Source organism: Cydia pomonella, chromosome 16 (assembly GCF_033807575.1).
Source record: "Cydia pomonella isolate Wapato2018A chromosome 16, ilCydPomo1, whole genome shotgun sequence".
Lineage (NCBI taxonomy): Eukaryota > Metazoa > Arthropoda > Insecta > Lepidoptera > Tortricidae > Cydia > Cydia pomonella.
The window spans coordinates 20,570,879-20,587,627 of record NC_084718.1 but is presented as its reverse complement, the minus strand read 5'-3'; the positions used below and the strand labels follow the sequence as shown (position 1 = coordinate 20,587,627).

General features: G+C 44.7%; 2 protein-coding genes across 2 annotated transcripts in view; both read right to left on the bottom strand.

Annotated features, from left to right (window-relative positions):
- Positions 1–6,270: 6,270 nt before the first annotated feature.
- Positions 6,271–14,186, bottom strand: LOC133526642 (immediate early response gene 5-like protein). Its single transcript, XM_061863336.1, has 4 exons — positions 13,939–14,186; positions 13,582–13,768; positions 7,400–7,623; positions 6,271–6,588 (listed from the first exon to the last, which is right to left on the bottom strand). Exons 1-4 carry the CDS (start codon positions 14,110–14,112, stop codon positions 6,271–6,273), a joined length of 903 nt encoding a protein of 300 aa, XP_061719320.1. The 5' UTR covers positions 14,113–14,186.
- Positions 13,947–16,749, bottom strand: part of LOC133526188 (ring canal kelch homolog) — a 23,179-nt gene continuing 20,376 nt past the window's right edge. Inside the window, exons 13-16 of the mRNA XM_061862694.1 lie at positions 16,007–16,164; positions 14,881–15,021; positions 14,300–14,447; positions 13,947–14,083 (exon numbers count right to left, since the gene is read on the bottom strand). Coding sequence (XP_061718678.1) covers positions 14,371–14,447; positions 14,881–15,021; positions 16,007–16,164 — 376 coding nt within the window. The 3' untranslated portion in view covers positions 13,947–14,083; positions 14,300–14,370. The remainder of the gene's footprint in view (positions 14,084–14,299; positions 14,448–14,880; positions 15,022–16,006; positions 16,165–16,749) is intronic.

The window sequence follows — 16,749 nt, the reverse complement described above, 5'->3', positions numbered from 1 at the left end:
ATCGAATTCTTACAAAAGGAAAAGAAAATGAATAAAGAAATTTCATATATTATATAAATCTGACAGATTGTTAACCTACAAAAAATATTTGATGTGCTTTCATACCTGAGCTGTCACCTATACAATGATTTTACATATACACACTTTAGGCTGAGTTTCCACTAGAACTATGCTAGCGTAGCGGGGGAAGTGTTTGTTAAGAACCAATAGATAGAGCTGCGCAGAGCGAGGGTGAATGAAGTAATTCTGTTGGTGCATAAGACTATTTACTAAGATTGCTAGACATTAACACACACACGCACTCAAATAAAACACACATTCAAACACACACGTAACGCAAGTCATATCTACTTTGTATAAAATGCTTTTTTACTCCCTTTTTTAGGGTTCCGTAGTCAACTAGGAACCCTTATAGTTTCGCCATGTCCGTCTGTCTGTCCGAGGTTTTGCTCCGTGGTCGTTAGTGCTAGAAAGCTGAAATTTGGAATGGATATATAAATCAATAAAGCCGAGAAAGTCGTACAATAAAATCTAAAAAATTAATTTTTTTAGGGTACCTCCCCTACACGTAAAGTGAGGGTGATTTTTTTTTGCTTCAACCCTACTGTGTGGAATATCGTTGGAAAGGTCTCTCAAAACTAATAGGGGTCTTCAACAAACATTTTTTGATAAAGTGAATATATTCGGAGATAAAACGCTCCGAAAGAAAAAAAAAATGTGTCCCCCCCCTCTAACTTTTAAACCATAGGTCCAAAAAATATGAAAAAAATCTTGGAAGTAGAGCTTAAAAAAGACATTAAACGAAAACTATAGCGGATATGATCAGTTTAGCTGTTTTTGAGTTATCGCAAAAAGTTTCCGCTTCATAGTAAAAAGACGTACATCCACTGTTCATCCCTTGGTTGTTCAATCTACTATACATGAAGCTCCAGGTTAGCTTATTGTGACGGAGGAGTAACTACGGAACCCTACTCTGAGCATGGCCCGACATGCACTTGGCCGGTTATTTTTGTAATCTCTTGTTTCCGAGAGAACATGGCCAATAACAGATGTCCACACAAAGTACTACTAAACTACTTTTGTGGAGATCTGTTATTGGCTATGTTTTCTGTTCACTATGCTATATATTACTTTTTGTATTATCGTTGATGATAAAAAAAATAAAAAAAATGCCTATTTTGTTTTCTCAAAGCACCGTCACATTCTCTAAATGCCTAAACTTCAGATCGACTTGTTGTTATCATACCTAAAACCAAATTAAACTCTGTTGTGTGTACTTCTGACGCGTAATTTGATCCTTTTTTTTAACTGTACCTACCCAAAGTAGGGCAAAATATTGTGGCAATATGACCATGCGATAAAGCTGGATAATGTAGGCCAAATTCTCCAACTGTTACTTGCGGACAACATATTGCTTACTTAGGTTACGCATAGTAATACGAGTAATGCATTTATCTATGCCGTACAATAAATACCTATTGTGGAAAAATATTTGCAACAAACTACCAACTCGCCGCCGGGCGCTACAAACCCAACGCTATTACAGTATTGTATTGTATTAGTATTGAAGTAATTTATATATCGATATCAAAATTGATTTAAGTGTATTTTTTTTTCTTTTTTATTTGATTTTTGGCTTTGTGTATTTTTTTATTTCCTTTTTATTTAAAAAAAATAAGTGTATTCAGTCAATTGAATGAATATTCAATGAACATGTGCTACCAAAATCAGTTTTGAACAAAACTCTTTAGGACTGGGTGTGAAGAGAAACTCAGCAGTTAAATATCGACATTTATTGAAGAAATCTCTACGATTCACTAGCTAATACAAAAATAAAATACAGTAACAAACCGACATGTCAGACACTGAATTACGTTCTAATTTATTATTTTTTCTTAGGCTACGTGACTACATCCTTCTTTAGGCTGTGTGTCCACCAGAGATGTGCGAGGATGCGTAGCAACGCTAGGACTGTGTTTGTGTAAGGACCAAAAAAATATTGTCCACTAAAGCTGCGAAGCTCTAGCTCTGCTGAACGAAGATAGGTAAATAAAGTGATTCTATTGGTTCTTAAAAACTCATCTTTCGCTACGCACCCTCGCACATCTCTGCTGGAAACGCAGCATTAACTCGGGAAGAAGGTATTATTTTAAGATTTCAACAAAAATAATAGTTTTTTTTAATTAAATTATTTCAAGTATATTAAAGTCAGACTAAGATAAGTTGGGGCGATTTTGATAGCCCAGACGGCGCAAAAATCAAGTAAACGTCATAATTTCATAGAAGTTTTGCGTTTAAAATAACACGTGCACCGTCTTGTCCATCAAAATCGCTGCCAACTTATTTCGGTCTGCCTCTAACCTTAATACACCAGACGTCACCATGCCTTAAAATATTCACTACAGTTTATAGATTTAAGTGCAGACAACGGTAGATCCAGTTTAGACCTATCATAGATAACCTACGTGGTTTAGGCTGCTGTACGACAGATGTTGTAAAGATGTTTCTCTAAAATCCCACGCAATGACAACATCGACAAAGACTGATTACGTAATATCCTATTCAATACAATTTTAAAAATACAGCAAAAAAGTATTCGGTCTACAACTAATGAGATAACATTTTCAGAGGCGGTATAGACCTGCAACCCGACTGCAATTTGTGCATTTCCCATACAAGTTGCATTCGAGTTGCAGTACGTCTGTACCGGCCCTTACTCGACAATGAGGTAAGTGTCCCTGGTAAAAATGCCCTTGGCCTTCCGATACATTGTACACAAAAAACACCATAATTTTTAAAAATTGTTTTACTTTAAATAACGGGTCAGGAGCGCGAACTTCACGATCTTAACATTTTAGCCGCCATTGACTTGATATATAGTCAGTACATGTCGCGCCCCACACGCCACGACTTCATACCAAGTCGTTTTGGTCAAGTTTGTATACGTGCAATTTTTTTATAACTTCATTGGCGTGGCGGTGAAAAGGTTAAACAAGGAAAGTACTTGGTACCTCTAAACTGCACTAAATGAAGTGTTGGTCGTTTTTTTTATACCACGAAGGTGGCAAACAAGCATACGGCCCGACTGATGGTAAGCAGTCACCGCAGCCTATGGACGCCTGCAACTCCACAGGTGTTACATGCGCGTTGCCGACCCTTTAAAAACCTGTACACTCCTTTTTTGAAGAACCCCATACTATAGACCATAATAAATACTAACAAGAATATGGATTTGAAAAAGTCTGAAATAATTTTTTTTTATTCATTCATAGACCTAAAGAACCCTAAATATATTGGCAGTATTAGATACGAGTACACACTTACTTCACCGGCGTTGCTAACATAATGACTAAACAGTTATTGTCATGCACCCTTTGCGGGTGACCAATGAACTAAAGCGAAAGTAAGCTAAAAGTAAATCGTAAATAACTGACCACAGACAATGGCGTTTCGTTTTCTGCAATATTGCCTTCTTGGCTAGGCCCTCAGTTCACTGTATCCATCATTCGCTAAATAGTGTAGGCTGAAAAGAAAAAATACCTGTCATTAGGCATTAAATCGGCTAGTTGTATAATTTTCTGGGTTATTCCCACTAGTTACCACCAAGTTGTTACCAGTGTTAACTACTAGGAATTTTTTCCCACCTTTTACCACTGGTAACTACTGAGAAAAAAGCCCACCCGAATGAATAACCCAATTTTCTTTTTTTTGTGCAATAAAATTAATTGTCATGGATGAAATTGCAAAAATATTAGCAGTAGTGGAGTTAAACCATGAATAGGCTACGATTTTGATAGCACCCGCAGCGCAAGTGTTATTTATACGTCATAATTTCATAAAAGTTTGACGTTTAACATGGTCTGATAGTAGCTTCGTATAGAACTCTGCAAAGTGGTCAGTCATCGGCGATTTACTACACAAGTACACATTTGTTCGTAAAAACAGGTAACGTGGCAGTTTTGGTTTCCACTCGCGTCTTCCACAAAATTTTGGAGTAAAACAGAACAGTTTCAAAATCACCATTAAATCAGTCGTTTAGAGAGATCCCACACTAAGCATCTCCCGAGCGTCGGCTTCTAGTCAGCTCAACGTGCCAGACACCCACACTAGCGTCTTTTGAGCGTTGGCGTTTGGTCAGCGCTATGGAAAATGGCGTCACAGCTCAGTTGACGCAGACGCTATGGAAACGCCCTGTGTTTTCTGGGCGGTAACACTATTTTCCATAGTGCCTGACACCAACGCTCAAAAGACGCGTGTAGGGTCTTATAAGTGCGTCCTGCTGCATACAAACTTTAACATCTGTTTTAAAATATAACATTACGCAGCGCAAGTCACTCGCACAAATTTATAAGTGATGTCAAAATAAGATTAAATATTATCACAATTTGTAGGTGAGCTCGAATCGGTCTCCTTGGTAATTAAGTAAGTAAATATTCTTTATTGCACCAAAAATTATACATTTTACATACATGTAAAACTACAAATGAATTTTAAAGGAAAATAGAACCAGGTAACAACAGGCGGTCTTATCGCTAAAAAGCGATCTCTTCCAGACAACCTTTAGGTAGCAGGAAATTAACTTAAAATGCTAAGATTTTCTTACTGTTTTGCTTCAAAATCCGACTTTTCGAGTGTAGAGAGCACACTTATCAACACAATCAAAGAGGATTTGAAATAGAGATGGATTGTCAAAGAACTCTTTGTCGCTACTTTTTGATATTTAACAAATTCAACACATATCAGTGCAATAATAAGTAATCATGTGTCGAAAGAGGCTACAAAGTTTTCTTTGACAATCCACCTCTATTTTAAATGCTCTTTGACACAATATAACACTTATATAATAAAAGGATACAATGAAATGCAACAGGAATGTGTGTTTAGCGGCGAGGCTTCGTACCAACCACCGCAGGGGTTTACAAAATAACTAATAAGGTTTTTTACAAAAAAAATAGATCAATTTGCATAACGTTTGTTTAAGTGTCTGTTTCATAATGTTCAAAGTAAAGTCCTGAATAAGCTACTTGCCACTTATCTGACGAATAAACTCATCGTTGGCGTTTCACAATCTTCGAATAAGCTTAATTAGTAGAAAAGTGCTAAGTTTTGTGGGAAATTCTATTTGGCAGTTAATTTATTTGATAATTAGCTATCCAATACTTTACTTAGACATTATGAAACAGGCCCTAATGCATATATAAAGGGGTACCAAAACGCGTAAAGCAATGTGAAATCGTTGGTTTCAATCTTTATTATATTATTATGGTTATTGCTCCCCCATTGGCGTTTTTAGGTAGAAACTCGACGCTGTGAGATTCTTTTCCCTATTATATATTTTATTGTTTACGTATTCATATATAAAAAGTACTTATATTTTTTTTTCTTTTACCAAATTTTACCTGCACATAGTCAATATGTAACTTGTTTAACTAGGTAAAATTTGATTAAAGAAGAAAATAACTATACACGAAGGAATAATATTTAACGACTACTTTTGAGATTTTAGGCCGACGACGTTTACACAGCTGTGTTACGAAAACATCTGCGTTACTGAAGGACAGCTTTGTTGCGTAATCAGATTTGTTTACTACTTCCAGAATGAGGAACACATTGACTGGGAGGAAAGATACATTGATTAAGATGTGTAAAATCGAAAATAATTTCGTGTCTCGAAATTGACAGGTAAACGAGATGGCGCTGTACAGCTCCTTACATTTTGCGGTAACTTTGCCTGTCAAAAGTTGACATTTGCCAATTCAGTGTTGATGTTCTAAGGGGTACGTTTTTATCTTATATTTTACTTATTACTAATTCCTATTAACTCTTTGCTGGGAGGTTGGATTTTGTCAATCGATATAGAAATTTCGACTGGGACCTCGCTTTTTTCTTAAGACAGCTGCGTTATGGAAATACGACTACGTTACGCAAAGGTGGATCTGATGCTTTCGCTAGGGTCGCTACGCCGGGCGCGGGGAGTAAGGTGCGCTGAAGGACCAGACGGGGCGGAGTCCAGTTGATTTACTTAAGGACAATTATGTTTCTTGTTTAGACTACAATATTTAGGCGTAGCAATCAGAGTTGTCAACAGACCGGTCAGAGGCTGAAGGTTTCGGAAGTAGCGTAGCCCTAAGTTTAATTTCTGAAGATACGGGCGTTACGTCAGAACAGCTATACGAACGATACATTACGTTTCATAATACAACTGTGTTACTAAAGACATTGTTCGAAATAAATTCTTATTGATTGATTGATTGAAAGAACAGCTCATTTTCAGACCAGACGTACACTTGGAGGATTCTGCCCAGGGCCCGGGCGAAGGCGAAGCCCCGCGGATCGCTGAAAACGGGTACTTAATGCAAGGTCAGGTAGTTGTTGAAGCTGGAGATGTTCAGTCGTCCGCATCGGAGCTGGAGTCGCGCCGGGCGCGGGGCTCCCAGTCCGCCGGGGGGGGCGGGGGCGGGGGCGGGGCCGGGCGGGGGCGCGGGGGCGCGGCGCCGGGGGCGGGGGCGCGGGCCCGGGCGGGGGCGACGCTCCTCGCTCCTCCTCCGACGACGCCGATGACGACGAGCAGCACAACGCGCCGCGGCCCTGCTCACAAACATATTACTTTTTTCCTACTCCTCTACTGTTATCTGTCATTTATACATTTTTCCTACTCCTCTACTGTTATCTGTCATTTATGCATTCATTAACACGAATATAAGAACATACATAAAATATTTCAAGAAAAGTCTATATTGTCTATTCCTCATAAAAGCTCTTGTGCTTTTATAAGCTATAATGTTACTGCGATTAATGGCTACCAACCTAACAAAACCAAAACGAATACAGTTTTAAACTAAGTGCATTGCTGCCAACTTACAAAATATTCATTTGGTTGCATAGTAAAAATAATTACTTCATAAGTCAGAAACACGCATGTGACACCCGTAATATAGCAACACCCATAGACTACGAAGACCGCTTAGCGTTGCTTGTTAGTCTCCGTAGGCTACGGTGGCCAAAATCGAGAAAAAAACTGTCCAAAAATTTAATTTAGCAAAGAGCAAGTACCAGGGCCTCATGAGTTACGAGGAGGTGTCGCCGACCGGCCGGCCGCGGCCCGGGGCGGGCCGGGCGCGTAACAAGGTATGCTCGCGCGTCTTGGCTATATACTTTTGCTTTGTTTGCCTAAATTAAGATTTATTTTTGTTGACTCGTAGGATTTTTTTTGTATGCAACGTTGTATAAGTAGGTCAAAAAATGCTCGTGGCGTATTCCTTTACAATGTTCGCGTACGCCTTCGGCTCCGGCTCACATTGTAACTCACGCCACTCGCCTTTTTTGACCCTTCTTATACAACTGTTGCATAAAATACTATTACACGATAGACGGTATCACTATATATGAAAATAGTTACCACGGGCAAGCCGGCCGGGCGGTGGCTCTCCGGCAGCAGGTGGTAGGAGCAGGAGGACGGCGGCAGCGGCAGCAGCACGAGCGGCAGCGGGAGCGGCAGCGGCAGGTCCAGCGCGCCGCACGACGACGACAGGTTGCCGACCAGCTCCACGCGCAGCCCGCACACGCGGGCCACCGCGCCCGCCCCCGCCCCCGCGCTGCGGCCCAGGCGTGGCATTGTGCCCACTGTAATACAAGGTAACATAAATCAATACTTCAAATGAAATGAAATGAAATGAAATGAAATGAAATGAAATGAAATGTGTTTATTTGCTTAACATTATGTACAGATAGGATGGTATAGTAATAATATTATGTCCAGATAATGTCAATACCTTATACTAGTAGGCATGCAAAATATTTTAAAAACCTATTTACATTATATTACATTAAATTACATATTTGCATAATCAATTACAATAACATTATATTTCAATAAATTATTATTATTAAATATTAACAATGAAAATAGAGCCAAGAATAGAATTAATAAATAATAAAATGTCACAATATCAATAGAAATCTATATTTAAATATTCCTTAACGCTATAAAAATTGTGCTGGCTTAAAAATATTATAATCGCTCGTTTAAATTTAATAAGTGGCATGTCTCTTAACGATTGTGGCAGTTTAATATATATTGTGTATGTCATCCCATCGACATTATTTCGATAAAGCGCCAAATTGTTTTTTGTTCCAAGAAGTTTGTTCAGTCGATTAGCTCTAGCATTTGGATTTACTTGAGCTATAAAAGTAAAGTATTGGTAATGTTTTTTTTACAAAAATGCATATTTCTGCTATGTATATACATGCCAAAGGAAGAATTTTGAGTTTTTTAAACATGGGTTTACACGATTGCCTTGTACCAATACCGCTTAATGCTCTGATGCACTTTTTTTGAGCTTTAAATGCTCTATCAAAGTCAACTGAGTTACCCCAGATTATAACGCCATATCGTAACACAGATGATACATAGCTATGGTAGGCGTTTAAAGCTGTGTCTAAGGATGCGATATTTTTTAGTCGTTTGAGTGCGTACACAAATCGGTTCACTTTAGTGCATACAAGGTCAATATGTTTCTTCCAGTTACAGTGTTCGTCAAGAGTTAATCCCAAAAAGACGGTCGAATTAACCATTTCTACTTTAATATTATTGTACATTATATTTATAGATAATGCTTGGCTCTTATTTGTTCTAAATTGTACAGCTTTGGTTTTACTAATATTAATTCTAAGATCATGATTATTCAGCCAATTTACTATGGCTTTAACAGATTCATTAATTTCATTTTCAAAGGTGTCTACGTTCGTACATTTAAACAATAAAGTAGTATCATCAGCAAATAATATAGATTTGTGTGTTGTTACATCGGGAAGGTCATTAATATATAGAATAAATAATAATGGTCCTAAAATGCTTCCTTGAGGAACTCCTCGGCCATTAAGTTTATATTCTGACATGACACAAACTTTTTCATCATTAATTACTTTACATATTTCAGTGCACTGTCTCCTATCATTTAGGTAGCTAGTAAGCCAGTCATGGGCTTTACCTCTAATGCCATAATCGTAAAGTTTATTGAGAAGCGTTTTATGGTTTACAAAATCAAATGCCTTTGACATATCTAAAAATAATGCTATAATAGGCTCTTTACGATCAAGACACTCGGTAACATATTTAACTAAAGAAAAACTAGCCAGAGACGTCGATTTACCTGACTGGAATCCGAACTGGTCCGTGCTTAGTAGTTTGTTTTTGTATAGGAAATCATATAATCTCTTAGCAATAACTTTTTCGAAGACTTTTGACATTATTGGGATAAGAGTGATGGGTCTATAGTTATTCATGTCTAGAGCGTTACCTTTTTTGTATATAGGCTTAACTATCGAGTATTTAAGACGATCCGGAAATATACCTGTGGTGATAGAGAGATTAATTAAATACGACAGAGGAATAGCTAACTTATAAGCGCATAATTTTAATAATTTGGTGCTTATAAAGTCATATCCAACCGAATTTGTGTTATTTAGCGAAAAAATAATGTTTAGCACCTCATTTTCCGATACGGGAGTTAAAAACATAGAGTTTATTTGGTTGCATTTATGAGACCTGGGTAGAGGCGCTGTAATCGTGTTATTTGTACAAGTAGGATCTATAAAGAAATTATTAAATGATTCCGCTATTTCTAGGGGATCATCTATGTATTTTCCGTTGTTGTATATTTGGTCTACCTGTTTTATAAATCCCTTGGTGTTAATATTGCGATGAATTACTAACCACGTTGCTTTACATTTATTTCTAGCGGTTTTAATTGTCTTTTTGTTGACCATACGTTGAGCTTTATTAATGCAACGTCGCAGCGTTTTTGAGTACTTAATGTAAAGACTTTTACAAAGTGACTTATCACTAGCAGTTGATTTTCTGTAAGAGAGGTAGAGACATCGCTTTTGTTTGCAACATTTCCTTATCCCTTTTGTTATCCAAGGCGAGTTCTTAGTTTTATGAGTAATTCTCACCTTAATTATCGGAAAACATAATTCAAAAAAGAGAATTAGTGAGCTATGAAACTCACTGAATGCTGCATTCATCTCATTATTAATAAATAAATCATGAAAAGATAAAGAATGTATAGCATTGATGAATTTCTGTGTATTTTCCGCACTAAAGTCTCGCCTATATTCGTACCAGTTCCTAACATATTTTAGTTTCCCTACATCAAATGAGACAAACTGTCCTGTATTATGATCCGACAAGCCCAAATGGTCATTTCGGCTCAAAACCTGCGCTATGTTACTGGCTACGAGGTCTATACACGACGATTGACGCGTCGGGGTAGAGGTATGAATTTTAAAATTATTTGCTTCCAAAATGCTAATTAATTCTTGACTTATCTTATCAGTTTTCAGTATGTTAATATTCCAGTCTCCACACAAGATAATTTTGCTCTGTTTTTTATTTATTTTAGAAAGCATATAATTTAATTTTTCTAAGAATTCCAGTACATTCGAAGAGGGAGTCCTGTATATACAGATAACAATCAGTCCCATTTGCTCTATCTGTATTCCACAGCATTCAAATATATAGTTTTCTGAAATTTGATCGCAAATATTTAGTGTTTTGTAGTCTAATTCATTTTTAAGTAAAATGCATGAGCCGCCTCTTCTTTCACGGAGGCGCGAGAAAGAAGCTGCCATTTTGTATTTGTTAATGCAGACGTTTTGTTCCATTCCTTTTTTAAGGAAAGTTTCAGTTAGGCATAAGATATTAATTAGCTGTTTTTTTGCGGAATATTCTTCCAGAACAATTTCTAGCTCATCCTGTTTTTTTAAAACACTAGCTATATTCTGGTGCAATAACTGGAAACTTGTAGTGTAATGGTGGTGAGTATTTTTAGTTTTTAATGTGGTTTTAGGCACGAAAGGAATGAGAGTGAGTTGTTATATTAGAGTTATTTGTTACAGGAGGCAACGGGTCTGTCTGTATACCTATATCATTATGTTTGGGAGAGAAAATAACTTTTTGTTCCGGTTGGTTGAACATATTAAATTGCTCTATATACAAGATAGTTTTCTTGATACCTTGAAATATCTGCTCTACACCGTTGTTATTTACATATCCAGACGCTCTGCTAAACATATCATACTCAAATGACAGTTCGACATTTGAGTCAAGTAAAAATGAGTACTCATATTTTAAGTTATCACGGTAAAGTAAATTATTAAAAGTTTCAATCCTCCAATTTAACATAATGCCAGTATTTTTACACCTGTATGTAGGTAAACATATAATAAAGTTGGTGTAATCTAATTTTGATAAAGTATCTCTAATAATGTTCACTAAACGCTGGTAATCTTTAGTTTCCTTAAAATCTTCTTCCCCGATGTAGACAATGCAATAATCCTGCTTTGTGAAATTTACTGTCTTTTTGCTAATGTCACGAAACAATTCTGTAATACCACAATTGGGCATTAAGCAAATATAGTTTTAATTACTCTTTTAGGTATAGGTTAACTGGAAAAGATCCCTCTTAAGCCTAAGTTCGCTTTTGTACTACACAATTATGTTATATTTGATGTAATCAATATTTCTTTTTTTTTTGTACAATAATATATTACAAATATTCAGTACGTAAACTTCAAAAGGCAAAAAAATTTTTTTCTTAACAACTAATTCTCCCCGGCAGGTCGAATATCATATGTTGATGTTATACTTTTTTCGAAAGCCGACGTTGGCAGAAGGTCGAACGCGCGGAACGTCGAATAAATGCGCGCTGTGTGAAGTTAGTGGTGTCGGGCACGCAGTAGGCCCCCGCACCTTGGTGCTGGTGCCGCTGCGCCCCCCCCCCCAGTACCCGCCCCCGCACCTTGGTGCTGGTGCCGCTGCGCCACCCCCGCCGTACCCGCCCCCGCACCTTGGTGCTGGTGCCGCTGCGCCCCCCCCCCCCAGTACCCGCCCCCGCACCTTGGTGCTGGTGCCGCTGCGCCCCCCCCCCCCCCAGTACCCGCCCCCGCACCTTGGTGCTGGTGCCGCTGCGCCCACCCCAGTACCCGCCCCCGCACCTTGGTGCTGTTGCCACTGCGCCCCCCCCCCCAGTACCCGCCCCCGCACCTTGGTGCTGGTGCCGCTGCGCCCCCCCCCCAGTACCCGCCCCCGCACCTTGGTGCTGGTGCCGCTGCGCCCACCCCAGTACCCGCCCCCGCACCTTGGTGCTGTTGCCACTGCGACCTCCCCAGTACCCGCCCCCGCACCTTGGTGCTGGTTCCGCTGCGCCCCCCCCCAGTACCCGCCCCCGCACCTTGGTGCTGGTGCCGCTGCGCCCACCCCAGTACCCGCCCCCGCACCTTGGTGCTGGTGCCGCTGCGCCCCCCCAGTACCCGCCCCCGCACCTTGATGCTGGTGCCGCTGCGCATCCCCCCCCCCAGTACCCGCCCCCGCACCTTGATGCTGGTGCCGCTGCGCCCCCCCCCCCGTACCCGCCCCCGCACCTTGTTGCTGGTGCCGCTGCGCCCCCCTCCAGTACCCGCCCCCGCACCTTGATGCTGGTGCCGCTGCGCCCCCCCCCCAGTACCCGCCCCCGCACCTTGGTGCTGGTGCCGCTGCGCCCCCCCCCCCCCCCCCCCCAGTACCCGCCCCCGCACCTTGGTGCTGGTGCCGCTGCGCCCCCCCCCCCCCCAGTACCCGCCCCCGCACCTTGGTGCTGGTGCCGCTGCGCCCACCCCAGTACCCGCCCCCGCACCTTGGTGCTGTTGCCACTGCGCCCCCCCCCGAGTACCCGCCCCCGCACCTTGGTGCTGGTGCCGCTGCGCCCCCCCCCAGTACCCGCCCCCGCACCTTGGTGCTGGTGCCGCTGCGCCCACCCCAGTACCCGCCCCCGCACCTTGGTGCTGTTGCCACTGCGACCCCCCCAGTACCCGCCCCCGCACCTTGGTGCTGGTTCCGCTGCGCCCCCCCCCAGTACCCGCCCCCGCACCTTGGTGATGGTGCCGCTGCGCCCACCCCAGTACCCGCCCCCGCACCTTGGTGCTGGTGCCGCTGCGCCCCCCCCAGTACCCGCCCCCGCACCTTGATGCTGGTGCCGCTGCGCATCCCCCCCCCCAGTACCCGCCCCCGCACCTTGATGCTGGTGCCGCTGCGCCCCCCCCCAGTACCCGCCCCCGCACCTTGATGCTGGTGCCGCTGCGCCCCCCTCCAGTACCCGCCCCCGCACCTTGATGCTGGTGCCGCTGCGCCCCCCCCCCCCCCCAGTACCCGCCCCCGCACCTTGTTGCTGGTGCCGCTGCGCCCCCCCCCAGTACCCGCCCCCGCACCTTGATGCTGGTGCCGCTGCGCCCCCCCCCCAGTACCCGCCCCCGCACCTTGATGCCGGTGCCGCTGCGCCCCCCCCCCAGTACCCGCCCCCGCACCTTGATGCTGGTGCCGCTGCGCCCCCCCCCAGTACCCGCCCCCGCACCTTGGTGCTGGTGCCGCTGCGCCCCCCCCCAGTACCCGCCCCCGCACCTTGTTGCTGGTGCCGCTGCGCCCCCCCCAGTACCCGCCCCCGCACCTTGATGCTGGTGCCGCTGCGCCCCCCCCCCTTGTACCCGCCCCCGCACCTTGATGCTGGTGCCGCTGCGCCCCCCCCCCCCCAGTACCCGCCCCCGCACCTTGATGCTGGTGCCGCTGCGCCCGGCGCTGGTTGTTGAACTCCAGCGTCTGCGCGCGCCCCCCCGCGCCGCGCCCGCCGCGCCCCACGCGCCACCACCAGTACCCGCCTCCGCCTCCGCTACCGCTTCCGCTGGCGACTGCGCCCGGGCAGTTCACGCTCTCGTAGATGTTCTCGCCGTACACATTCTGAAGAGGAAAAAGAGTGTAATTTCTTTAAACAAGGAATCTATAGCTAACGAAATCAATTTGTAGCTATTAGCTAAGTTGCTCATATGTTTATTTTAAGACTGTATGTTCCTTAATAAATTCATTTAAAAAAAATGAATTGTACACTAAGCCAATCGTATTTCCCTCACTTGTTCCGCCTCGGCCCTGTGTAGCCGCTGCACGTATAGCGGCCGCCACCTCGCCGTCCCCGCGCCCCCCTGACTCCCCGCGCCCCCCGCGCTCCCCGCGCCCCCCGCAGCCCCCACCGCGCCGCTCACCACCACGTTGGCATAACTGTGGAACAACAAACGGTAACAGTACATCGTTCAGTTAACCAGGGATGAAAGTGACCCATTGTGTCCGAGACATTTACACGCTCGAACGAAAAAGCGCCAACAATAATCCGATGATGAAATAATTCTTTCACCCGAGTTAAACGCTCTTCTCTTTTCACACCGTCTATTTAATCGCACCCCGAATACACATCAAACTAGGCATAGTTGCACTTACGTAGGCTGAACGCGCGTGGCGGGAGCGGTGGCGGTGGCGGAGGCGGCGGCGGGAGCGGGCGCGGGCGCGGGTCAGGCGCGCTCCACCACGCACACGCCCGCGTAGCTCCTGCCCAGCGCCATCGGCGCCGGCAGCAAACTCCAACTGTCTATTATAAGTAAATAAACAAGTTGTCAAGTACGGCAACCTTCAGAAATCTTTTAAAAGTTTAACTAAATAACTTTTCTAAAAATATAATAAGTAAAGTGTCCATTCTGTAGGAAAAAAAAATCTACTTTTTGTGCTGTAAATATACTCACCAGTTGCGGGATCGTACAGTCAAGGTATTAAATATCGACACGGACAAAGTACCAAAAATATGTACACACTACTTTAATGCATTGGCAATAAGGTCGTGTATACATATTTTTGGAACTTTGTCCGTGTCGATGTTTAATACCTTGACTGTACACTTCAACGGAAGCTAAGTTGGCGGCGCCATCATCGTCCCAATCGACGCCACAACGTACAAACAATCAAAAAGTCTTCGCGGGCCACGACTCCTGCTTTATAGTGTATATTCATCATCATCATCAACTCACCGGTGGCGGGATCGTACACTTCGACGGAAGCCAAGTTGGCGGCGCCGTCGTCGCCGCCGACCACGTACAGGCGGCCCTCGTGCGCCACGACGCCGGCGTTGCGCCGCGCGTGCGCCATCGGCGCCACGGCCGACCACGTCCCTGTGTACATTATGTACTTATTGTCATTACACTTTAATAACAGAAAAACACCCACTTGGTATATCATCCTGGGAAATGATCCTTAACCGTTTGAGCGTCACATCTCAACTATTGAATCACATCTATAAATGGGTCTATCGCGAATTTATTTTGTAACCTTTATTTAGTTACAGATATAATTTAATGTGTTCGAAACGAGAAAGTTTTAAATGTTATGTCACGTGTCGTCTATCGCGTGCGAGTTATCGTGTTCGTGAACCTTGTCGGAACGTTAATATTGAGGTGTAATAAAAGTGTATCAGAAGTGGCCTTTCCGGACCAGAAATTACTTTTCACAGCTGACAAATCAACACATTCGGGCATAAACGGCGTACAGCGCGCCGTCACTAGAGAGAGACATTACCTGCCGTCTCGCTCCAGCGCTCGACGGAGCGGCGCACGGCGGGCCCGTCGTGTCCGCCGACGGCGTACAGCGCGCCGTCACTAGAGAGAGACATTACCTGCCGTCTCGCTCCAGCGCTCGACGGAGCGGCGCACGGCGGGCCCGTCGTGTCCGCCGACGGCGTACAGCGCGCCGTCACTAGAGAGAGACATTACCTGCCGTCTCGCTCCAGCGCTCGACGGAGCGGCGCACGGCGGGCCCGTCGTGTCCGCCGACGGCGTACAGCGCGCCGTCACTAGAGAGAGACATTACCTGCCGTCTCGCTCCAGCGCTCGACGGAGCGGCGCACGGCGGGCCCGTCGTGTCCGCCGACGGCGTACAGCGCGCCGTCACTAGAGAGAGACATTACCTGCCGTCTCGCTCCAGCGCTCGACGGAGCGGCGCACGGCGGGCCCGTCGTGTCCGCCGACGGCGTACAGCGCGCCGTCACTAGAGAGAGACATTACCTGCCGTCTCGCTCCAGCGCTCGACGGAGCGGCGCACGGCGGGCCCGTCGTGTCCGCCGACGGCGTACAGCGCGCCGTCACTAGAGAGAGACATTACCTGCCGTCTCGCTCCAGCGCTCGACGGAGCGGCGCACGGCGGGCCCGTCGTGTCCGCCGACGGCGTACAGCGCGCCGTTGACGACGCCGACGCCGGCGCCGGAGCGCCGCGCCGACATGTCCGCGATCGGCTCCCAAGTGTCCGTCGCTGGGTCGTATCTGGGAACAGATAAAAGTTTTAACTCCTATCTTTAATTATATCTTTCGATTTTTTTTAACAATTCCTAAAACCGTTTATCTCTCAATATTTCTCGTTCTCCTTTTCCCGATCTTTAGTACTTATCACCAAGAACCACCGTTTCTCCTCGTACGTACACTTTTCTTAACACGCCGACGCCGACTAGAGACCGTCTTGTTAGATCATCATGCTACACTGCAGACATTGCCTTGCAGCGCCGTCGTAGTCCCCGACGAGTTTGCCAGCTGACACGCCGACGCCGACTGACGATCTTCCAGTATTCATTCTAGCTTTTTTCCGCCATTAGACCACTCACCGCTTTAGAGAAGCGCGGCAGAAACCGCGGGTAAAAGTCAGTTATTACTACAATTTTTAAATTTTTATCTTGCTTTTACCTTTTTACGGAATGTAGGTATCGCCTGGCGGCGCCGTCGTAGGCTTGCCAAGTCGGTCTTCAGTCGGCGTACACTTTGTCTAACACGCCGACGCCGACTGAAGACCGTCTAGTACTCATGTTATAGTTCACTTACCTCTCCACAAAGCATAAACATTGCCTCGTAGCGCTG